The 21,553-nt window shown below is 35.8% G+C and overlaps 1 protein-coding gene across 2 annotated transcripts in view; it reads right to left on the bottom strand.

Moving 5' to 3' along the window:
• The window catches only part of LOC140162910 (exocyst complex component 3-like), a 75,334-nt gene that overhangs the window by 3,060 nt on the left and 50,721 nt on the right, over positions 1-21,553 (bottom strand). For both annotated transcript variants that reach the window (XM_072186220.1, XM_072186221.1), the window contains 5 exons: positions 19,572-19,625; positions 17,605-17,693; positions 4,927-4,998; positions 2,612-2,770; positions 854-1,046 (listed from right to left, as the gene is read on the bottom strand). In XM_072186220.1, the coding sequence (XP_072042321.1) occupies positions 854-1,046; positions 2,612-2,770; positions 4,927-4,998; positions 17,605-17,693; positions 19,572-19,625 (567 nt within the window). The remainder of the gene's footprint in view (positions 1-853; positions 1,047-2,611; positions 2,771-4,926; positions 4,999-17,604; positions 17,694-19,571; positions 19,626-21,553) is intronic.

Raw genomic sequence — 21,553 nt, 5'->3', positions numbered from 1 at the left:
AAGAAAAAAGTTGTTTGCTCTGGGTGGGATTCAAACCCGAGACCCCTCGCATGCCAAGCACTGGGTCGGCGACACTTTGCCGAGGGTGTTGGGCTTCACTGGCCAGCAAAACCATGCCTATATATCACTTAGGGCGATTGCGTCACGAACAGTGCATATATCAAGTAGTATTTTGTAGTACCTGGTACGGTTAGGGTTAGTGCCTAAATTGAGTACTTTTAAATAGTTTGCTGTTAAGTAATATGAGCCCAAATGTTGGAAATTGAGCACAACAAGTATATCATCAAATTTTGGGGTCAAATTGCCTCAGCCTAGGTGGCACTAAAACATTTGGAAACACTTGGCACACTGTTACAAAGGTATTCATATAAAATTAAGGAAGTTTGTGTCCCCACAGCCATTTGTTTATCTGCACAATATTCACTGGACCTCATTTGGATTTAAACATCATTGCTTTTGAAAAACCATGGATTTTGTGCTATGAAATTTGTCAAAAGGGGGTGTTTATTAGGGATGAATTTTAAATGAAAAGAGCTGAAAAATCATGAAATACATCTCATATCAAACCCACGACAACCATGTTACCGGTAATTAAATACTTCAAATCTGCTAGTCCATTTTAAGTGATTTGCTTAGTTGTTTACTATAATTTGACAATAAACTGGATGGTAGTTGAGGATTTGTATATGGATGAAATATTCCAGTTTTAATCTTACGCTCACAATGTATATCATATGGCATGGAAGTTTCTGCATTTCGGCTACTTCATTGCAAAATTACGCTGGGCTTAAGTAGGGTGGGCACAATACAGTATGCACACAGCATTGTGAATTACTCCTACAGATTGACCTACCGATATTTCTAAAGAAATCAGCGATGTATCCATGAGTTTCACAACCTCGGTCAAGGTCAAGATAGCCTCGGTTGGTGACGGATCCGATTTCACCGGGGATAACCTTTCAAACAACCTCTCCATCTGTTCTGCTTCCCGTGCAATTTTCTCTGCAGCGGCTTTACGTTCTTCGTAGCTTTTGAATGTCATTCGCCTGAATGTAAAAAGGAGGTCAAAGAATAACATAATCATATTCAACTAAAACCCAAGTCATTCATTTGATTGGGTAGGTGTGTTCTGTTACTGAAAAACTTGTTATTGATCTTATATTATTTTTATTCTTTCTGAGTGGGCAAAATACTTCCGACTCATAAATATTCATTAAGTAAACCTGATATCTGATTGGTCATTGGAGCTAAGTCCAGTAATTCGGACTTCGTGAAAGTGTGCGTGTAAATGCGCAGACACAGGGAAGTGGTAAAAACATCCACACACTGTCAGGTGAAGTATGAACCTGAAAAAGTGCATGAAATTAGTCTAAAAAGGCCCAAAAACAGGCTGAAATTAAAAGCTAGTCAGGTGAAATAACCTGAAAAAGTGCACAAAATTAGTCTAAAAAGGCCCAAAACAGGCTGAAATTAAAAGATAGTCAGGTGAAATAACCTGACAAAGTGCATGAAATTTGGCTAAAAAGGCCCCAAATGGACTGAAATTAAAAGCTAGTCAGGTGAATTAACCTGAAAAAGTGTATAAAATTGAGCTAAAATGGCCCCAAACAGGCTGAAATTAAAAGCTAGTCAGGTGAATTAACCTGAAAAAGTGCACAAAATTAGTCTTAGTCTAAAAAGGCCCAAAACAGGCTGAAATAAAAGATAGTCAGGTGAAATAACCTGAAAAAGTGCATAAAATTAGTCTAAAAAGGCCCAAAACAGGCTGAAATTAAAAGATAGTCAGGTGAAATAACCTGAAAAAGTGCATAAAATTAGTCTAAAAAGGCCCAAAACAGGCTGAAATTAAAAGATCGTCAGGTGAAATAACCTGACAAAGTGCACAAAATTAGTCTAAAAAGACCCCAAACAGGCTGAAATTAAAAGCTAGTCAGGTGAATTAACCTGAAAAAGTGCCTAAAATTAGTCTAAAAAGGCCCCAAATGGGCTGAAATTAAAAGCTAGTCAGGTGAATTAACCTGAAAAAGTGCATAAAATTAGTCTAAAAAGGCCCAAAACAGGCTGATATTAAAAGATAGTCAGGTGAAATAACCTGAAAAAGTGCATAAAATTAGTCTAAAAAGGCCCAAAACAGGCTGAAATTAAAAGCTAGTCAGGTGAATTAACCTGAAAAAGTGCACAAAATTAGTCTAAAAAGGCCCAAAACAGGCTGAAATTAAAAGATAGTCAGTTGAAATAACCTGAAAAAGTGCATAAAATTAGTCTAAAAAGGCCCAAAACAGGCTGAAATTAAAAGCTAGTCAGGTGAAATAACCTGAAAAAGTGCATAAAATCAGTCTAAAATGGCCCAAAACAGGCTGAAATTAAAAGCTAGTCAGGTGAAATAACCTGAAAAAGTGCATAAAATCAGTCTAAAAAGGCCCAAAATGGACTGAAATTTAAAGATCGTCAGGCGAAATAACCTGAAAAAGTGCATAAAATTGAGCTAAAATGGCTCAAAATGGGACTGAAATTATAAGGAAGTCAGGTATAAAGAATTCAGGTATGAACCTGATAATTCTCATGCCTGATTGATTACCAGAAATCCTACAGATACAATCATATGTCTTACCTATCAACCAGAGCCTTCAGATAAGCAGTTATCACTCGCACCTCCAATTCTTGCAGTAGTTTACCAAAGAAATCTTTCCTGAGATGTAAGAAGTCCCGATAGTAATCTTCTATGGTGATGCATACTGTGTCTATGGCTGGGGATCCATGGATCTGAAACCTGGTCAAAAAATGCATAGAATTTGGCTATGATATTGAAAGTTATTAAGGGATCTGGAATGAGCGTTTCGACAGTATTTTTTGTGGGACATGAAGAGCACATCAGACATATCGAATTGCATTCTGAATACGAAGAATGTCTTTCTGATATCAAATAATTTTCATTTTTTGAAATTCACAATATACTGTAAAAGTAGAAATTTTCGCGAGGTTTTTATTTTCGCGAATTTCGCGAGTGGAAATAAAATCGCGAAAATAAAAACTCGCGAAAATAACCTTTTGCATTAGGTTTCAATTTAATCAAAATAAAAACCGCGAAATTTAATTCTCGAGCAATTGACAAAATCTTCAAAATCGCGAAAATATCTTCTCGCGAAAATATTGACTTTTACAGTAATACAAATTTTATGACAAATTATTAAAATTTGATATTTTTCACATTTTTGATATATAACAGTCCTCGAAGTAAATTTTATAAATCTAATGATATATTCTTAAAGTGTATGTAACTGGGAGAAAAAGCCGAAGATATGAAGATATTGAAGATATGGATTTTTTTTCCCAAAAGACCTATTTTTTTTGGTGTTTTGGGAAAAAAATCCATATTTTCAATACGAAAGGTCAAAATTTTCAACTGATCGTCGGCTTTTCAACCCACTTACATTACACTTTAAGTATAAATCATCAGATTGATCAAGTTTACTTCGAGGAATGTTAAATATCAAAAATATCAATTTTTAATCATTTGAATGAGTAAGGGCATTTTTTTTGTTCAAAGAATTAGCAATGTTTGCCTCCTCTTTATGGTGGGTGCTCTCACAACAAAAGGCAAAGTTTTTCCCACAATCAGCCAGGGATGCAAATTGTGTGGGAGCGGGGAGCACCGCTCCTAGGAAATGACAGTCAAAATTGAGGAAATAATGCATTGGGAAGAAAAAAGAAAGATAGGAAAAAAGGGAGGGAGAAGAAAAGAAAAGAGGAGAGGAAGAGGAAAAAAAAGACACTCAAGTGCAAAATTTGAGGAATTCACATGATTGTTCATGAAATAAGAGCAAAAAAGAGGAAGGTGTTGGTATTATACCGTATTAGAATATGGAAATGGGTTATAATGCATATGACATGTATGAGGAAATTTAAAATTCATCACCAGAGGAGGTATTCAATGTAATTAAACAGGAAAACAAAGAAGTTGATGGGTGAATGCAGGAAAAAATAGGCCACATATCTGAGCAAATTTAGAGAGAGGGGGCAAAAAGAATTTTATGGGAACAAAGGTCACGAAGGAATTTAGTTTATCAATACTAATGCCAGTGAGGAGAGGACAACCTGGAAAAATATTGAGGAAATTTAAAAAGAACCATAAAACACTGAACAAGTTGTGCTCGCTCTGACAAAAAATGAAAGAGGAAATTGGGGGAAAAGGAAAAGAAAGGGGGAAAGGAGCTTGTGTCCCACCAAAATTGACTCCAAGCTAGTGTAAAATACCTAATTTTGGCGCGCTACGTGCGCATATTGTCCTGATAAGACCTTTTTTGAAAGCTGGAAGACGTAACATATAGAGTCGCTCTAAAAATACACGCTATGTTATCGTTCTCATCTTTTGAAGTGCAGAATAAAGGTATTTTAGGTCCGATTGAGGAAATCTTAAGCCTAAAAACCTTGCTCCTGAGGAAGAAATTAATCACAATTTGCACCCCTGCAATCAGCACTCCTCCAGAATAAATCATGGATATACACAAGCTGTATCAAAATGATTGCAGTTTTGATGGCTATTGAAAAGCCTGCTTCTTTTAAATGCAACAAATGATCATAATTTATTGTTATGTGACTGTTTATAACACAAATCAACATGTGGATCCCATGTTGCATCACTTGACGGGTATCAACAGCAGCATAGCTTGGGGAGCCAGGGGGGACTGCGCTCCCACAGATAAATGTTTGTGTCATTAAAATGACTAAAAATGGGACAAAATATTGACATGAGGGATGAAAATTTGACTTTCCACCCCTACAATGGGACAAAAAAATTGATAAATGGGGATGAAAATAATAGACTTTGCTCCTCCACAGTAAAAGGCTGGCTATGCCCCTGGGTACTAATCATTTTGATACACCCTGTATATCTCTGAATTAAAAGTATTAAAAAGATGGTCTTACCATGGCCTTGTTAGAAGCTGGATCAAATGTGGCTCCAAATCCATAAACATCTCATTAAGCAGATCACCCATGCTGAAATCAACAAATAAACAAAAAATATTTTTTAATTTTTGACTTTTTTTGACAAAAAATATGGCAATTTATAGCTTTTTTCAGAACTGTTTTCATTTTTACCTGTGATTTCAACATCAAAAGTTATGAGCAAAGAAGAATTGAAAAAAAAGAAGAAAGAAATAGTTTTACAGAGCGCTTTGTTCTCTTTCTAAAACAAAAATAGCATAATAATGCGACATGTGAAGGATTTTTACATATCCCATCACATGGCCTTTAAGTTCCATAGACACTGTATACATTTTACAGCTTACTCCTGCCTCATGCAATAAATCAGCCTTATGTTTCTCAATTGATATCAGTCTCTGAGATGACTTTAAATAATTAGGTAAGTTAATCGCTTTGCAGACACTTAAAACTGGCACACATGTTCATCAATCATGTCACATATTACACTGATTGCATATCTAATATCAAGGCATCGATAGAGTTGATTTATTACACCAATCTATTACATTGAACTGGTTACTATACACCCCTTAGGCCTAAAAAAATTGTTTGATGGGCCGAACCCGACCAAACCTAAAAATAGGCCCGACCCTGGACTTTTTTTCTTATTTTTTGGCAAAAAAAAAAAAAAAAAAAAAATCCAAAGCCTTTATCAAAAAGATTTACAGCTTAAAATGTGTGTAAACTAAAAAAAAACCCCAATAATAATTAAACAAATCCGACCAACCTAACCTAATTTTTTTTTATGTTACGCCAATCAAACAATTTTTTTAAGGCCTTATGGAAGACATGACATTAATCTCCCACACAGGGAGGGTGAATTTCATTTCAAATGGGGTTACCTGAACAGTTGACTCCATTTAAAATCTACAGCCCCTGTGTGGGAGAAAACGGCATGTCTTCCCATAGGGCGTATATATGGATTTCAACTGGACTAACCCATTATGATTATAACTTGCAAGCTGTTCATTTTGGACTGACATAAAGTTGGTCTTTCCTTTGTAATATACATTTACAGGAAATTTAAAGGGTGGTTCTTACCAAATATTACACAAAATATTATGATTATAGAAAGAATCGAGCCAGGTATGTGGGGAACAAGACTTGCACTAGTAAAAATCCAAAACCACAGGGAGAGTAGACAAAGTTAACCAAAATACAACAAAAAATTGTTGTATTTTTGTTAACTTTGTCTACTATCCCTATGATTTTGAATTTTACTAAGCGCAGTAACAGTGTACACCATCATGGTTTACATACTGCATTAGTTTTTGGGGGGCGCCCGCCACTTTATAGGCATGACTTTGTGAAAAGCTTCTAATTTCACTCTTGCTAGATTTACTTCGCAATTGTTTTGCTAAAATTATGCCCAGCTTAGAAATAAAACCACAATTTGCTTGGATTTTATTTTATTGTTTTCTGATATGCACAGGATAAAATCTTGTGTGTATATTCTTTGTTTAAAATACAAAATTAATGGACTTATAAAAACACCAAATAAATCGTGACCTTTGTACCGGGCTTAACCAGTTTACCGCCTCTTAGAACCCGATAGACGGTGACTATGGACCACAATAGCCTAATCTCAGTGGCATAGTCCAATAACCTCAAATAAATAATCATAGTGCAAAATTTGACTTAACTTGCAGAGTATGAGTTTTTGTACCCAAAGTTTCCAAGTCATTCAATGAATGTACAAATGTATGTTGTATAGTAGTCCTTGGTACAGTGTATGAATAGGCATCTTATCAAGATCAAGATAGTGATAGTGACATAACAATTAACATGCTTATCTTACCAAGGTCTTATCTATCTGCATGGTGTAATTGAAAATTATGGCGTATTATTGTTTTTTAAAGGATGAAACACCTGGCCAAGTTCTTTTGCATGGAAATTAGAACAAATTACTATACAAGCTGTATCAAAAGGTTTGGTACCCAGCAGTTTTGATAGTTATTGAAAAGCCTGGTTCTTCCAATTGCAATATCGGGTCCCCCTTAATGATAAAATGATCAGACAATAAATCTTTTGTTACTGTTTATGGCATTAATCAACAAATGATGCGGATCCTAGATGTGTCGAGGATGTTACGTTTATGAACAAAACGTTACGTTTGTATAACATTCTTAATCATTGCTACGTGTATGTTAACAAATGAAAGTTCTGTAATTTTTTTTAAATTCTTCAATGCTAAGTATTCTTTTGGATATCATCAAATTGTAAATCTCTAGTCAGATTTTCAGTGTGTTAACACAACTATGTATCAAAGACGTTACGTTCATGTACAAAACATTAACGTTCTTATCTTGTAAACATTGTATACCCATAGCTACTTTTATGAAGAATGAATGTTCTGTAATTGTTTTTTTATCCTTCATCTCTATTAGATTTTCAGTGTATTAGCAAGTATAAGCAATATCATCACTACAATATGCCCTCAAAACAGAACTCCCCCACCTCACATAATCGCAAATTGACACGACCGCTTCATTCCAATTCAATTTATTTCATCCAAAACTCACATTGGGCGCCCCATTCCTTTTTTAAAGGAATTTTTATATCTTTGTCTTGCTCCCCTCATCAAGTTGGTATACCAGGCTTGAATCTTTCTATTTTATATATTCTAGGTATCCTCTTGTATCATCCTTTGATCCTTGGTGTGCTTTGTACCTCATCCGTTAGAGGCACCATTACCTACTTTGTATTACGATTATATTAGAGATACCCTGCCCCAGAGGTACTCAATACTATGATGTGTAATGTACTGTCCCTAAGACCCCCTGCTTTTCCTTGTTACCCCCAAGACCCATTTTTAGAATCTTCCCGCTAAAGAACTTAATTTAATTTTCTCCAGTTACCATCATATTCTGCCTCCAGGTTTTAGTTGTTTTGCTTATTTTCCCCATTTTGAATATACCGTATTTCGTCAAATAGTCGCCCCCCCCTCAAATAAATGCCCCCCACCACTTTTTTCAACCAAGATGTTTCAAAAATTCTGATATTTCCATGCTATCTTGTGTAGTAAGCTTACCAAGTTGCTCACATGGTCGGTAATAGCAGCAATAAATGGCGAAAATCTGCATCAGAAACCCGGAAGTGAACCAAAAGTCAGTGTCAAAAGTTCATAGTTCGTCATTTTAGCGTGACTTTTAAGCTTACCTAATGATTTAAACGGGAATTGTCGTGCTAAAAATGACCTCTAATAAACGCCCCCCCCTTGGGAAAATGTAACGCCCCCGGGGGCGTTTATTTGACGAACTACGGTATACCTTGTGGTAATTTGTTTGGCCCCCCCCCCCCATTATCAAACTTTTTTTAGCAGCTGGTCTACTTAGTGCAATTTCTTCCATGTGTTATTTTAAATATTTAAAATCAATTTTTAGAAGCTAATCTGCCCAATTGAATCCCCCCCCCCATGTTCAAAATAAACCCTTTTTAACAGCTGGTCTGTTCTGTGCAATCATATGCCAGGGCTTGCAAAATATGCCTGGAACACTATGGAGGATACATGTTTGTATGAAAAGGGTTTCACCTTAAGGGAAGGGGTATGAAAGTTTGGACAGTATTTATTGTGGGACATTAGAGCACATCAGACCTATCGAATTGCATTCTGAATACGAAGCATGTCTTTCTGATATCAAATAATTTTCATTTTTTAAAAATCACAATATAATACAAATTTTATGACAAATAATAAAAATTTGATATTTTTCAAATTTTGATATATAACAGTCCTCAAGTAAATTATATAAATCTAATGATATATTCTTAAAGTGTATGTAACAGGGAGGAAATGCCGACGGTCAATTGAAAATTTTGACCTTTCATATTGAAGATATGGTACTCGAAGTAAACTTTATAAACCTGATGATTTTTACTTAAAGTGTATGTAGGTGGGATAAAAGTCATTTAAGGGTAGACGAGGTATTGTTGGTCGAAGCAACCTAAAAATCGATTTTCATTACTTAGATCAATATATTATTGAAAATTAACACCTTGATGTTTTGCAAAAGTTCATTCTACAACTCGAATACTCTGCAAACTTGCTTAATTTATTGTTATTAACTAGTTATGTACGTTTTACAAAAGTGTTGTTGTTTTAGCCCTCTTTCCAACTTAACTCAAGAACCGCAGCACCTATAAAAGTATATCTGTGATATTTTAATTCTTCTACACGCTCGCTATGAATTGAGCAATGCAATTTTGCCAAAGCTCACTACCATTTGTAAGATGCTGTGAACTACCAAATCACAACAGTTTAAAATAATCAATAACCTTAATCGTTTAATTTTGTACGAAGTATGAACTTTGACCTGCTATTGAATTAGTGCGCCCACATGATCCCACTTTTTTTTTTACTTGTTATCAGTTATACATAAGCCCCTTTATCCAATCATCCAAAAAGTAAGATGGGATCTTGTTGGCGCACATTTTTATTATGGTCAAAGTTCTACTTTTTGTGCTGCACATAGGCAAAAGTAATGCCAATTCGGCACAAAGTATGAACTTTGACCTCTATTGAATTAGTGCGCCCACATGATCCCACTTTTTTTTTTACTTGTTATCAGTTATACATAAGCCCCTTTATCCAATCATCCAAAAAGTAAGATGGGATCTTGTTGGCGCACATTTTTATTTCTGGTCAAAGTTCCACTATTCGGGCTGCACATAGGCAAATATGCATCACTTTGGCACAAAGCTTGACCTTTGACCTCTTTTATATTAGTGCACCCACATGATTCCAATTAGCTGTTGCTTGTTTTTTGTCTACTGGTCGCCAAAGAAGCTAGACGATGAAAAATAAAATTGGGATCTTGTTGGCGCATCTTTTTGTGATGCAGTAAAAAGCCCACATTGTGCAGCGAGTGGGAAAAAGAGGTCAAATAGACCTCCAAAATGAGGCTAAGTCCATTTTCAAAAAATCAGAAAAATATGAAGATCAAGAGATCCCAAGCTAATTTTTTCAGTTCTTGCAGAGAATTACTTCTTCTTTGATGAAATGCTATTCGGAGAGTCAGGTGGCGTTGGCGCCCAATAATACAGGCGTGCAAATATGTGCGAAAATAGGAAATTTTGACCTTTGACCTCTGTTAACTTGGTGCGCCAACGAAATCCCAAAAATTTTTTGCTGAAAAATGAAACTTGCCATGGAGGTCTTTAATTTCAAACTTGTTCGGACTTGGGATTGGATTTACTGATTTTGTGCGCCATCAAGATCCCAAGTTTTTTTCTTGGTTTTTGTAATGTAACCATTTGGTACTTTAAAAAAATGCAAAATGCAGGTTGGGATGATGATGGCACATGATGTTATGCACCTCCAAAGTTTACCATTTGCAAGTAAGGCTCAGAGAGGCTGAAATTTCAAGAATTTTTTAAGCTGAGCGAGGCGCTGTGCACGCTCATATTTTACATGTGAGTTGTTGGTGCTAATATGTACCAAAATTATTTTTTAGAGAAAATTCTATTTTTTTTTGTATCACAGATGGGTACATAATAAGGGAGATTGGCTCTTAAGAAAGTGATGGGATGGTGAATTTGACCATGAGTTTGTTCTTGTATCCAAGTTTTGGTTTTTTTAGTCAGGCCAGGAACTTGTAAAGTATCAATTTGCAACCGTTGCTGATTTAATGGTATGGTGTAATTAGGTTTCTTCTATAACCCTAACCGCCTAAGGGCTTTTTGGCGACGGGAAGGGAAAGAAGAAAGGAATAAAGAGAGAAAAGAAGGAAAGAAGTTGTTTGCTCTGGGTGGGATTCGAACCCGAGACCCCTCGCATGCCAGGCACTGGGTCGGCGACACTTTGCCACAGGTCTTGAGCTTCGCTGGCCAGCGAAACCGTGCCTATATATCACTTAGAGGCGATTGCGTCATCACACCACGTGGGATGCATGCACGAACAGCGCATATATCAAGTAGTATTTTGTAGCATTCAGGAGCGTTAGGGATAAGCCATTGTACAGTATATTATTTTGTTTGTAGATTTCACATCACCAAATAATGTCTCTAAAGGCCTTCCATCCAGATTTTTAATTTTTGGCCCCTGTGTGGCCAAAAAAAACTGACCACCGCTCAAAATTTGACCTTTTTGCTTATAACTCAAGAACGGTAAGTTGCAGGTAGGTCAAACTATGCTTTTTCTGAATCCTTGCAATGAGAGGAATAATTTGGCGTGGTGCTTGTTAACCAGATTTGAGCAACTTTGAAATTTGACCCCTGTGTTGACCTTTAACCTTGAATATGGCTGGAGTGCGGGGAAATATTTTTTGTTAACGTCTTGAATGTGTTATAGGACCATAAAAGGAAGCTAAAAAAGTTGGTTTGGTAGAGTCCTGGGGGGGGATGCACATTAAAACCTGGTAGATACCCGACTATTGTGCTAACTTATAAAAAGATAAATACTACGGATATCTCATTAAAGCAAATGGAAATAAAGTATGCTTTTAGTTATTCAGTTTATGTCAGTAATGACAGTTTATGACAGTATAATGCAGGACTAATGCATTATATGATAATTCAACAAACTTGTTGCCATAACAACAGGGTTTCCTAATGCATGTTCCTTCGTGTGTTAATGCTTTTTCCCCATTAAACTGTTGGTATAATTATAATTATAATAATGATAACTATCATATTTAAAAGTATCCAATTATTATCCATGTCATTGCAACCATTAGATTAGAGTTCCATAATGTCACATTTTGGTAAAATATAATGTAAAAAAACTATTGGTAGTTAGGGAGCCACCCAAAAGTTTGATGAAGCCCTATAAACGAAAGTCCTTTCGTTTAAATGAAAGTCCTTTCGTTAGGGAGGGAGGGGGTAAAAAAACTCTGATTCCGTTTGTAAAAAAAGTAGTTAAAACATCGGTCAAAGTTTATCTTCTTTTAAGCCTTTAAGGATTTAATAATATAATTTTAAGATTTTAGTATTTTCTGAAGTACGATGTGCTTGATGACGTCATGTGAAAGAGTGCAGCCAATCAAAAAGGGCTTGTATTTTATTGACAGAGAGTTTAGCATAGACCATCAAAGCTTAATTGTTTGTGTGGAGCTCGCTGTGGAGCATACTATACTTTAATACATGATGTGATGAGAAGTCAATGACATTGAAACGGGCATTGAAACCATAAGGATTACAGGAAAACAAAGTGGGAAATTGATATGTTATTGAAGTTACCATTAAACCTGTTGTCATTTAGGTATCACCCACTCACTATCACATTATCAAGGATTTTATTTGGGTGAAAATAACAACGGAAACTGTATATCAGGTAATAGTATCATCTATCACATAATAGTTTTGACTAAGTGAAATCTACACTCAGCAGTTGGGCTCATTTTGTGAAAGGCAATCGAACTGACAACACCACCAACATGGCTAGAGCAAGTGTGTTATTGCAGGATTCCTTGTTACAGTACAGGCTTTGCATTGATGGCATACTTGATTTTATTTGTATGTCATGAACTAATACCTGTAACTGGACTAGATAAAAGTAACATAGTGGAGTGTGTAGAAGATGTAAATGAGACACGATGTCAAATGGTATGCTCATCTAACTGTACATGTACATTGGATAATGTTACCGTTATCAGTAACTGCACAGATGGAAGCGTGTCTTTCACTCAAGTTTTGTATCCATCTGATGATGTGATTTCTCTTAGCTGGGCCAATAGTACTTTGCATAGTATTAAACCCAAGACGTTTGCAAGGTCACAAATTTACCACAGGGGTGTAGTACCCCCTTAAAACTCCTGGGCTTAATTGGCCTCATCGTCATACATGTCATTTCACTCAGAGATGATCCCCATGGGGATCGCACTTTCATTAGGCCTAAAAAATATTGTTTGATTGGCATAACATTAAAACAAATTTAGGGTAGGTAGGTCTGGATTCTTTTTTTCTTTTTTTTTACTTTTTAAGCTGTAAATTTCGTTTGATGAAGGCTTCAGAACTTTTTTCTGCTTTTTTTATAATTTATTTATTTTTTTATTTATTTATTTATTTTTTTTTTTGTTGTTGAAAGAAACAAAAGTTAGGGTCAGGCCTAATTTTAGGGTAGCCAATCAAACAATTTTTTTTAGGCCTTATAACCAACTGCTCTTTGATTTTTTTGTTTTGTAATTCTACACTGATGCTTCACCCTCTTGAATATTTCATAAATACATGTATTATTATTGATTTATTGTATTTTGCTTTGTATTATATCACATACATAATTTTGGCATGTTAAATTAAAATGGTAATTATTGCCATCAATGCTTCGGTTTTTTAACCTTTTGGATTTCTTTTTAAAAATGTTTTTATTCCTTTTTAAAATGAATTTTACTGAAGGTTTATTTTCTTCTACAGTGTTGAATGTTTTATATGTATTGGTATTTATGCACCTGCGGAGATATGTATGGGGATGGCATTTTGTCTTCTCCATACTCTAGTCTGGTGTATGCATTTTATTTTCAATCATTGTGCTTAAAATTTGTATGTTTTTAATGATTGCAGTAAAGATTGAAATGATCAAATAATATGTTTACACTGATGTCAATAATTCACTTGACATTTATTTGATAGTTATATTTCAAATAAAACTACATGTTTATATTTTTCCGTAATTTCTGTATACTTTATTACATTACCTTTGAGAAAATGTGTATGCTAATAAGATAGATTGAATTGAATTGACTTTGCATGTAACATAATTATGAATCATCCTGTAGTTGTAACTTGTAACCAAAAATCAATAGTTATTTGTACATTACTGTAAGTTTACAGATTTTAAACAACTATTTTTCAGACTTACTGTATTTAATAATATATGTTCTTAAAATATCCGTTCTGTAAAACACCTTAAATGTAGTCTATCCATATTTTAATGACGGAACCTTTGTAATGAAGCATTTATCACATGTGTAAAATATGACAAATTGTGTAAAAGGGACTGTGTAACATAATGAAATACACCCTGTATTCATATTAATGATTAATATCACTTTACATTTTACCGATTTTAAATGTATGATTTTTCTGACATTTACTGTATTTAGTAATTTCTGTACTTAATTAATATCAGTTTTATAAAACACACTTATGTAGTTCAAACCCAAATGTAATGATTGTGACTTTGTAATGAATCGTTATCACACGTTTATATAGTTGTAATATATTGACAGTTCTATTAAAGGAGTATTTTGTGATCCTAGCATCCTCTTTTTATGACATTTTTCAGTAGATATCCACGAAAAAAAGCTTATTTCCAAAATTTCAGTTGATTCCGATTTTGCGTTTGTGAGTTATACATGATTATGTGTATTACACTGCTCCATAGACAATGCGTTGTAATTTAGTTCTGGTGCACCAGAACGAAATTCAAATTTGGCGATATTTTTGCTAAACGAATTAATCTGCAAGAAATATTTGGTACATAAACATTATGTAGCCAGAGGTATCCAGTGGTGTAAAAATCTCAACTTTTTTGGGAAAAGTGGGGGATGAGGCTGTGGATCACGAAATGCCCCTTTAAATAGAGTGGTAGGAAATAGTGGTAAAATATGTCAAATTGTTTGAGGGATCATAATAGTATGCAAATATTGTTCAGAAAATTTATAACATTCTGGCTATATGCTTTATGCTTGCATTAAGGGAACAACCCAAAAGTTTGATGAAGCCCTATAAACGAAAGTCCTTTCGTTAAAAGGCTTACCCCCTCCCCCCTCCCCTCTAACGTAAGTGTCAAATATCGAATATTCCAACCCGTATTCATATAGGATACAGGGCCGTCGCTACGGTGGGTGAAGTTGTGGAGGGGGTGCGACAATGCTAGGATTTTATTTGGAAATATTTTTCTTTGTACTTATTGGCACGAAAAAAATCAAAGTGCAGTACAAAAAAATGAACTTACAAGTTGCAGGTTGGAAGTACTTCGCTCTATGTTGATTTGAAATCATTTTGAAGCAACCACCGTAAAACTGTAAAATGTCAATACCGTAGCTTTAATTTGACACCAAAAAGACATCAATAGCTCACCAATACTGATCAAATGGTCAAAAAACCGATTTTTAGAATTTTTACTTTAAAATGAAGGTTTTTGGTAAAAAATGCATTTCTTACCTTTAAATTCACTATTTTTTTGAAAAAAAGACATTTTTGTAATCAGAAGAATATTGTCTCTTAGGCTAAACATACATAATTGTGTTTTAAGTCACATTAAAGATTTCAAAACATTTGAAAAGCCAAAAAGTATTAAAAATGGTCAAAAAACATGATTTTTGCCCAAATTTTGTCTTTTTTCAATATTAAAATTACCTTATATGAAAAAGATTACAAATTGATTGTCATGAACAGTTGTGTAGCTTTAATTTGACACCAAAAAGACATCAATATCTTACCAAATACTGATGAAATAATCAAAATACTAATTTTGAGGATTTTCCTTTTAAAATGGAGGTTTTTTGTAAAAAAGTGAAATTTTCACCCCCATGGCCAGCGCTTTGGCGAGTAAGAAATTAATTTTTGAATTCTGTGGAAAATTCTGAATAAGATAGACCCTGTCAGAATTTTGGAACCCGAGGGGTGATTAAATCGATGCTGGTTTGAAAAACTTTGAAAAACAAATTAATTTTTTTTTTTTTTATTTTTAAAAATCAGATTTTTCCGATTTTTGCGACCTTTGACCTCAAAAATCGGAACAAATCCGATTAAATCGGAACTGTTGGCAGGTCTGGTATTCCAGTTGAAATCCATACACCCCTTATGGAAGACATTATCTTAATCTTCCATACAGGGAGTGTTAATTAAGATTAAGGTCATGTCTTCTATTGGGGGTGTATATATTTCAACTGGAAGAGCTTAATAGGCTTGATTTATTGCAGCAATCTAGTTCATTGACCTGCTATGATTTACAAAAGTACTTTCTTACCAGGTTAATTACTTGGATGTTAATGACTGTGTAGCAGTTCTTTTAAGGGTATTCTGAAAAAATCTAAAAAATGGTCCAACCAAAATGTTACGATTTTTTTCACAAAAACTAACTGATGCAAAGTCATTAACCTCAGTCACACCATCACTTCTTATTTTTCAAAATTTAAATCTGCATCATATTTTCTTCTTTTAAACTTGAAAACACAATACAATTGTCACTTTATCTTTAATTCATACCTGTAAATAATCAAATAGCCAGCTAGGGGCTGTGCAATAATTAATAAATAAAAAACTGTCACACCCTTCTCTTTGCCCATTGCACAGTCCATTATCTATGCATACAAAATTGTGCAAAAATAGTTCTCCTGATTATTATAGAAAATTTGGACATAACCAATGGAATTAAGCTCCATTTCCAGAACTGTTGAGCTATGATGACATGCATTTGCTAGAAAATAAAGGGATCAATTTGAAAGTTCGCATGAATTTCAAGAACTTGTACTTTTTTACAAGCAAATATTTAGCTTATTTACCCAACGTCAAGATGGGATCACCGCAAGCAATATTTTCCTTATTAGATTTTGAACACCTCAGTTATTTGGCACTTCACAATATCAGAGTATGAACTCTCAAAAGAACAGTTCAAATTTTTGGCATGAAACATTTTAAAAAACAAATAAGTTTTGCTGAATCGATTATGTAAACACCCATCTCTTACACAAGGGATACCACGCATCTTTCACACATCCTGTAAAATCAATGCATACTTTTTTCAAGGTGGTTAATTTGCATAATTTATGCAAATTTTGCCAGCCAGTTTGTCAATTCAAATGGCAGCCCCTTTGTCAAAGTGGTTTTGTCTGTGGCCACAACAAAGTTAAATTTAACTTATCTTCATTAGTGGGGCAATAGCAACATTTTTGATTGATGACGGCACCATTCTAGCCTAATGGGCGCTACCTGCCACATTATCGGCCTCAATTGGTTACAAAGAGTGCTGGGGGATGGGGGAGGGTAAAGTAAATTACAGGGTGGTGTTTTGGTGGTGCCTCCACTGGCTATATCTTAAACTAATCAGAGATATGGTAAAAATAGTCGGTAGGGCTGAAGAGGATTAAAGCCATATTATAACATTTGCTGAGGAGGATGCCCTCACTGAATTTTTTTAATTCATTTTTTTACATGATTAAATTGTACTTTATTAAACCAATATAGCCTGCAAAAATCAAGACTCTAGGTGCTGTAGTTTTGTCAAAATCCGAGATTTCGAATAAAACGCCGGATTCGGCGCTTTATTATTACGATGGAATTATTAGTCGAACGCATACACGATGTTCATAACACACAGTGCGTACACGGCGTGCGGGACGGTGATCTACACAACAAAAGGTCGTACTATAACATGACCGAAGGAGTAGCGCGTATTGGCGACATGTGCGCTGGTAGTAAATTCCAATTTTCTTTGCTTTGCCGTAGTTGTTCGGCTCAAAAATAAAAGGGATATATCTGACAGTAAAAGCTAACATTTTATGGCAAAGAAATGCTAATCTATTTTGTTTGAAAATGTTATAATATGGCTTTAAGTTTAAAATCAGTAAGCTCCTTTTTGATTGGTTACTCAGATGTTAATCATATGTTAGCAACCAATCAGAGGTACTGTAAGAAAGGCAGTAGCCCCCAGGGGTAGAATGGGGGATAAGCACTTACCAGTCTCCTGCTAATCGGTTGAATGAGTCCATGAGTCCATGGAAGATAGTTGTCCCTTCCTCTTCCGCTGGTAGACCTAGATGTTTTCTCTGCAATTGAACAAGGTTATTGTAGTCTTGAAAATGCCTGGTAGTGCTTATGATTATTATTATTATTATTAGAACACATTTGTGACCCATCACATCAAAACAGACCACTTCGCGGCAGAAATGAAAATGGAGATTTAAACACTAGGATAAATTGCTGGTTTTTAGCTTCAAAATTACACCTTAATTACTTGTTGAAATCAGATACAGTAAAAATGTTTTATGAGACAAAACAAGCTCAAATTTCTTTTTATTTTCTTTACATTTTTTCATCTTCTTTCATTGTTATCTGCTAATTGAAGCCAGCCGTGAAGTGGTCGGTTTTGATGTGATGGGTCACATTTATAAAGCGCATAAACATCAAAAACATCTCAATGTGCTAACAAACAAATTAACAAAAGCAAAAATAAAGAGTACTCATTACATTGCAAGATCAAAAAAAAATAATGTGGAAAAAATGTGACATAAGTTACACAAGGAGAAGCAATTCTGTACAAGTGGGTTTTTAGCTGCGATTTGAGCAAGAGTAGGTGATTTGCGGATTTGTTCCGGAATTGCGTTCCACAGTATTGGGCGGAAACAGCAAAAGCCCGTTCACCATAAGTCTTACAACAATACTGTAAAAGTTGCTCACAATGAACACCTTCATTTTGATTCTAAAACATCTGATTTACACAATATTGTGATGTGCGTTAATATCCTAAAGATGTGAATAACAAAACCTGAAGTATTCTGATTTTTTATTTTTCATTGGCATCCTGAAGTAAATTCTCCAATTGACAGATAAAATGCTATCCTTTATTCACATTCTAATGCCGAAATCTGGGAAGTGGGTGAACTTTAGGTCATGACCATACTTTGAAGTGGTGGACTGAAGCCAGTGGCGTAGCGTCATGTGCCCCTCATCTATTTGAAAATTGAGAGAATCGCATCTAGGAACTTGCCAAAAATGGTGTGTGATCCTCCAATCAGGCCCCGTGCCACCAATCATGGTTGGTGCCCCCATAGGATGACTCGCGCTACACCACTGACTGAAGCAGCCCCATTTTGGTGCAAATTTAGAGCTATTCTTTAGTATCATACCTGTGCAACTTAGTGCTACCGATGACATGTACCATATTAACGTAAGCTTAAAAAGTTACCTTTTCAGAGTCTGAATAGAGATTTTTTACATTGTTAAATTGTCATCAATCACCGTCTGATAGTATTTAGTTACTCACAGTTAGTGTTCCCTAAAAAATGGTGTCCATGGCCAGTTTATGGCGACCGCCGGCAAATAAATACGATTTTGAAGTCAGAATCACTTCAAACTTGGCCTTTTATATGCATTTGCAGGTGGTTATTGTGAAGTATTTACATCTGCCCACTATCAAATAGCCAGACCTTCATTTTTTAGGAGCTCGATTGCACCAGAGCTCCTACAGCTCTCCTTAACAACATTCCAGGAGAATGATTCACTGAGCTCCTCACTACTTGAATCCCAATGTTTTATACAGATATTATAAGATTGAGCTCCTTGTTTAGCACCTTAGTGTAACTCAGGAGAGTGAGTAACAGAGCTCCTGAAATTTACAAAAATGAAGGCCTGAGTAGCATCATAATTTAATTCTGGTGCACATTTTAGATACTTTTGATGCTCAATTTGAATATGCATATATAGTCACTGGACATGCTCAACAGGTAAGCTTAATGGAAGTATTTTAACAACATTGGATGGGCGGTTAATAATTTCACATTGTGTTTGTTGTAAAGTTGCTGGGTGGGCGCTTATAGGGGCATAGGCGGTTAATGGAACGAATACGGCACATGTACTGAGATGTGTATACAATATGACATACTTTTTGTCTGGCCTAATTAATAAGTAATTTATTGCTACATTACCTCGAGTTGTCTTGTGAAGTCATTGAAGGAGTGGAAGTTGTTGACAATAGCTACCTATAAATAAACAAACAAACAAAAACGCACACCAATTGTGGTTAGTTTATGGAAATCAATAAAACAATAATATTACGTCGTTGGGCAGGAAAAACCTCCTGTGTGCTTGTGGCCCCTGAACATGTTTAAAACAAAATTGACAACAGGTTACATAGCCGGTTTTGCTTTAAACATGTTCAGGGGCCAATGACACATAGTTTTTTCCTGCCCAACAACGATTATTCAAGAATCCCAGCTTACCTCATCTTATTTGATGGCTTGATCTCAGATGATATAATCCACTGCTCTTCCCACGAAAATGGGCTATTCCAGTTGAAATCCATATGCCCTATGGAAGACTTTATCTTGATCTCCAATGCAGGGAGGGTGAGTTTCAAATGTGGTTACCTGAATGGGTGACTCCATTTGAGAATGGAATGGAATAGCTCAATTTGACTGCTATTACATCTTCTTTCCTAAAGTGATTTTGGTTTTAACCCTAGAACTACTGAGCCATATTTTGTAACACGGACTACGAAGGGGGTTTGTTGCAACCCCCATAATTTTCAATTATAAATAATGCCATATGTTTGGTACCAATGTATAGCTATGGGTCTCCTCTATCCAGTGATATCAAAATAAGTACAAACATTCCCTACATAAATATCACTATGATGTCATAATGTGAGGGCACCCATGCAAATTTGGGAAATTCTGGCTATGTACAAAGGTATATGCTGGGGTATCACTAAAATGAGCACAAATGATGAATCTACGTAAGCTTAGGTCCTTTGGGCATAAACGACCGTTTTTGTAAGACGGATAACAAATTTGGTGGGCGGATTGGTACACCCCCTTCGTAGTTCAAGGGTTAAAGCACACATTTATTCTGTCATCACACTTGAATGTTTCAAGCAGGCAAGTACTGCGATTACTTTGACATCGTCATGCCTGCATTGGTATGATTCAGCTGACACTTGCTATTATCCAACTGGAACAATACTTGTTAGTTCCAACTGGTACGACAGAGGAGTGCGGGAGGCCATCAACATCCATAGACACCCTAGTACCTTAATGTCTTTTCACATGATGTTATACAACTTGTCATATCACACTCATCAAGATCAACAGCAGTTTGACAAAGGCTTAGCAGCTGCAAGTCAAAAGCTCAACATTTTTATTGAACATATTTGTTGTGAGAACTGGTCATAAATTTCATCAACAGCTTTATGTGACATTTCAACCTACAGTTTGTCCACCCTGAAGTACAAAGTGACAATGCGTGCATATACAGCGCGTAAACAGTGCGTGTGCTGCGTCTCTGCTGCATGTATGCGTGCCTTCATAGTCGGCACAATGTGTGCGTCTGCGTCGGTACTTTGTACTTCAGAGTAGACTAACTGTATGAGACGCTGCACACACACTACCTGTACCTGCATGTGCTAAGCAGTATATGGGGTGAGAAGAAGTTCTACAATAATAATCTGTAATTCCGTAACCTTACAAGTTACTGAACATAATTGCAGGCTTCCCACCCTATAGGAACATTGGGAGAGGAAGAGAATTTGCACCTAAGGCTATCCCAAGGCTCAAACTCTTGCAGATCATACTCTCACAGCCTATAGCACAGTACCCGGCCCTCCACAGAATTAAAGACAGAGAATCGGGATTCAACCGCCATCTTAATGCATGCACTCGAGGAATGCACTCGAGGCATTCGTTGTCATGCAAGCGCGACTCGGAATGAAGGGCGCATTTGAGAGACGCACTTGATGGGACCTGCACGCGAGTACCAAGGCGATTCAGATGAGATGCAGAATTGTTTTCGTTTGTCTCCGCGCACCGTCGGCAAGGACCCGAATACCCCCAATTTTCTCCCCATAGCTGACGACGTGCTTGTGTGTGGCGGTATAGGGAGTCCCGGTTCTCCTTCTCTAATTCTGTGCGGC

This window comes from Amphiura filiformis, chromosome 10 (assembly GCF_039555335.1).
Source record: "Amphiura filiformis chromosome 10, Afil_fr2py, whole genome shotgun sequence".
NCBI classification, from domain to species: Eukaryota; Metazoa; Echinodermata; class Ophiuroidea; order Amphilepidida; family Amphiuridae; genus Amphiura; species Amphiura filiformis.
This window is presented reverse-complemented; position numbering and strand designations above follow the sequence as displayed.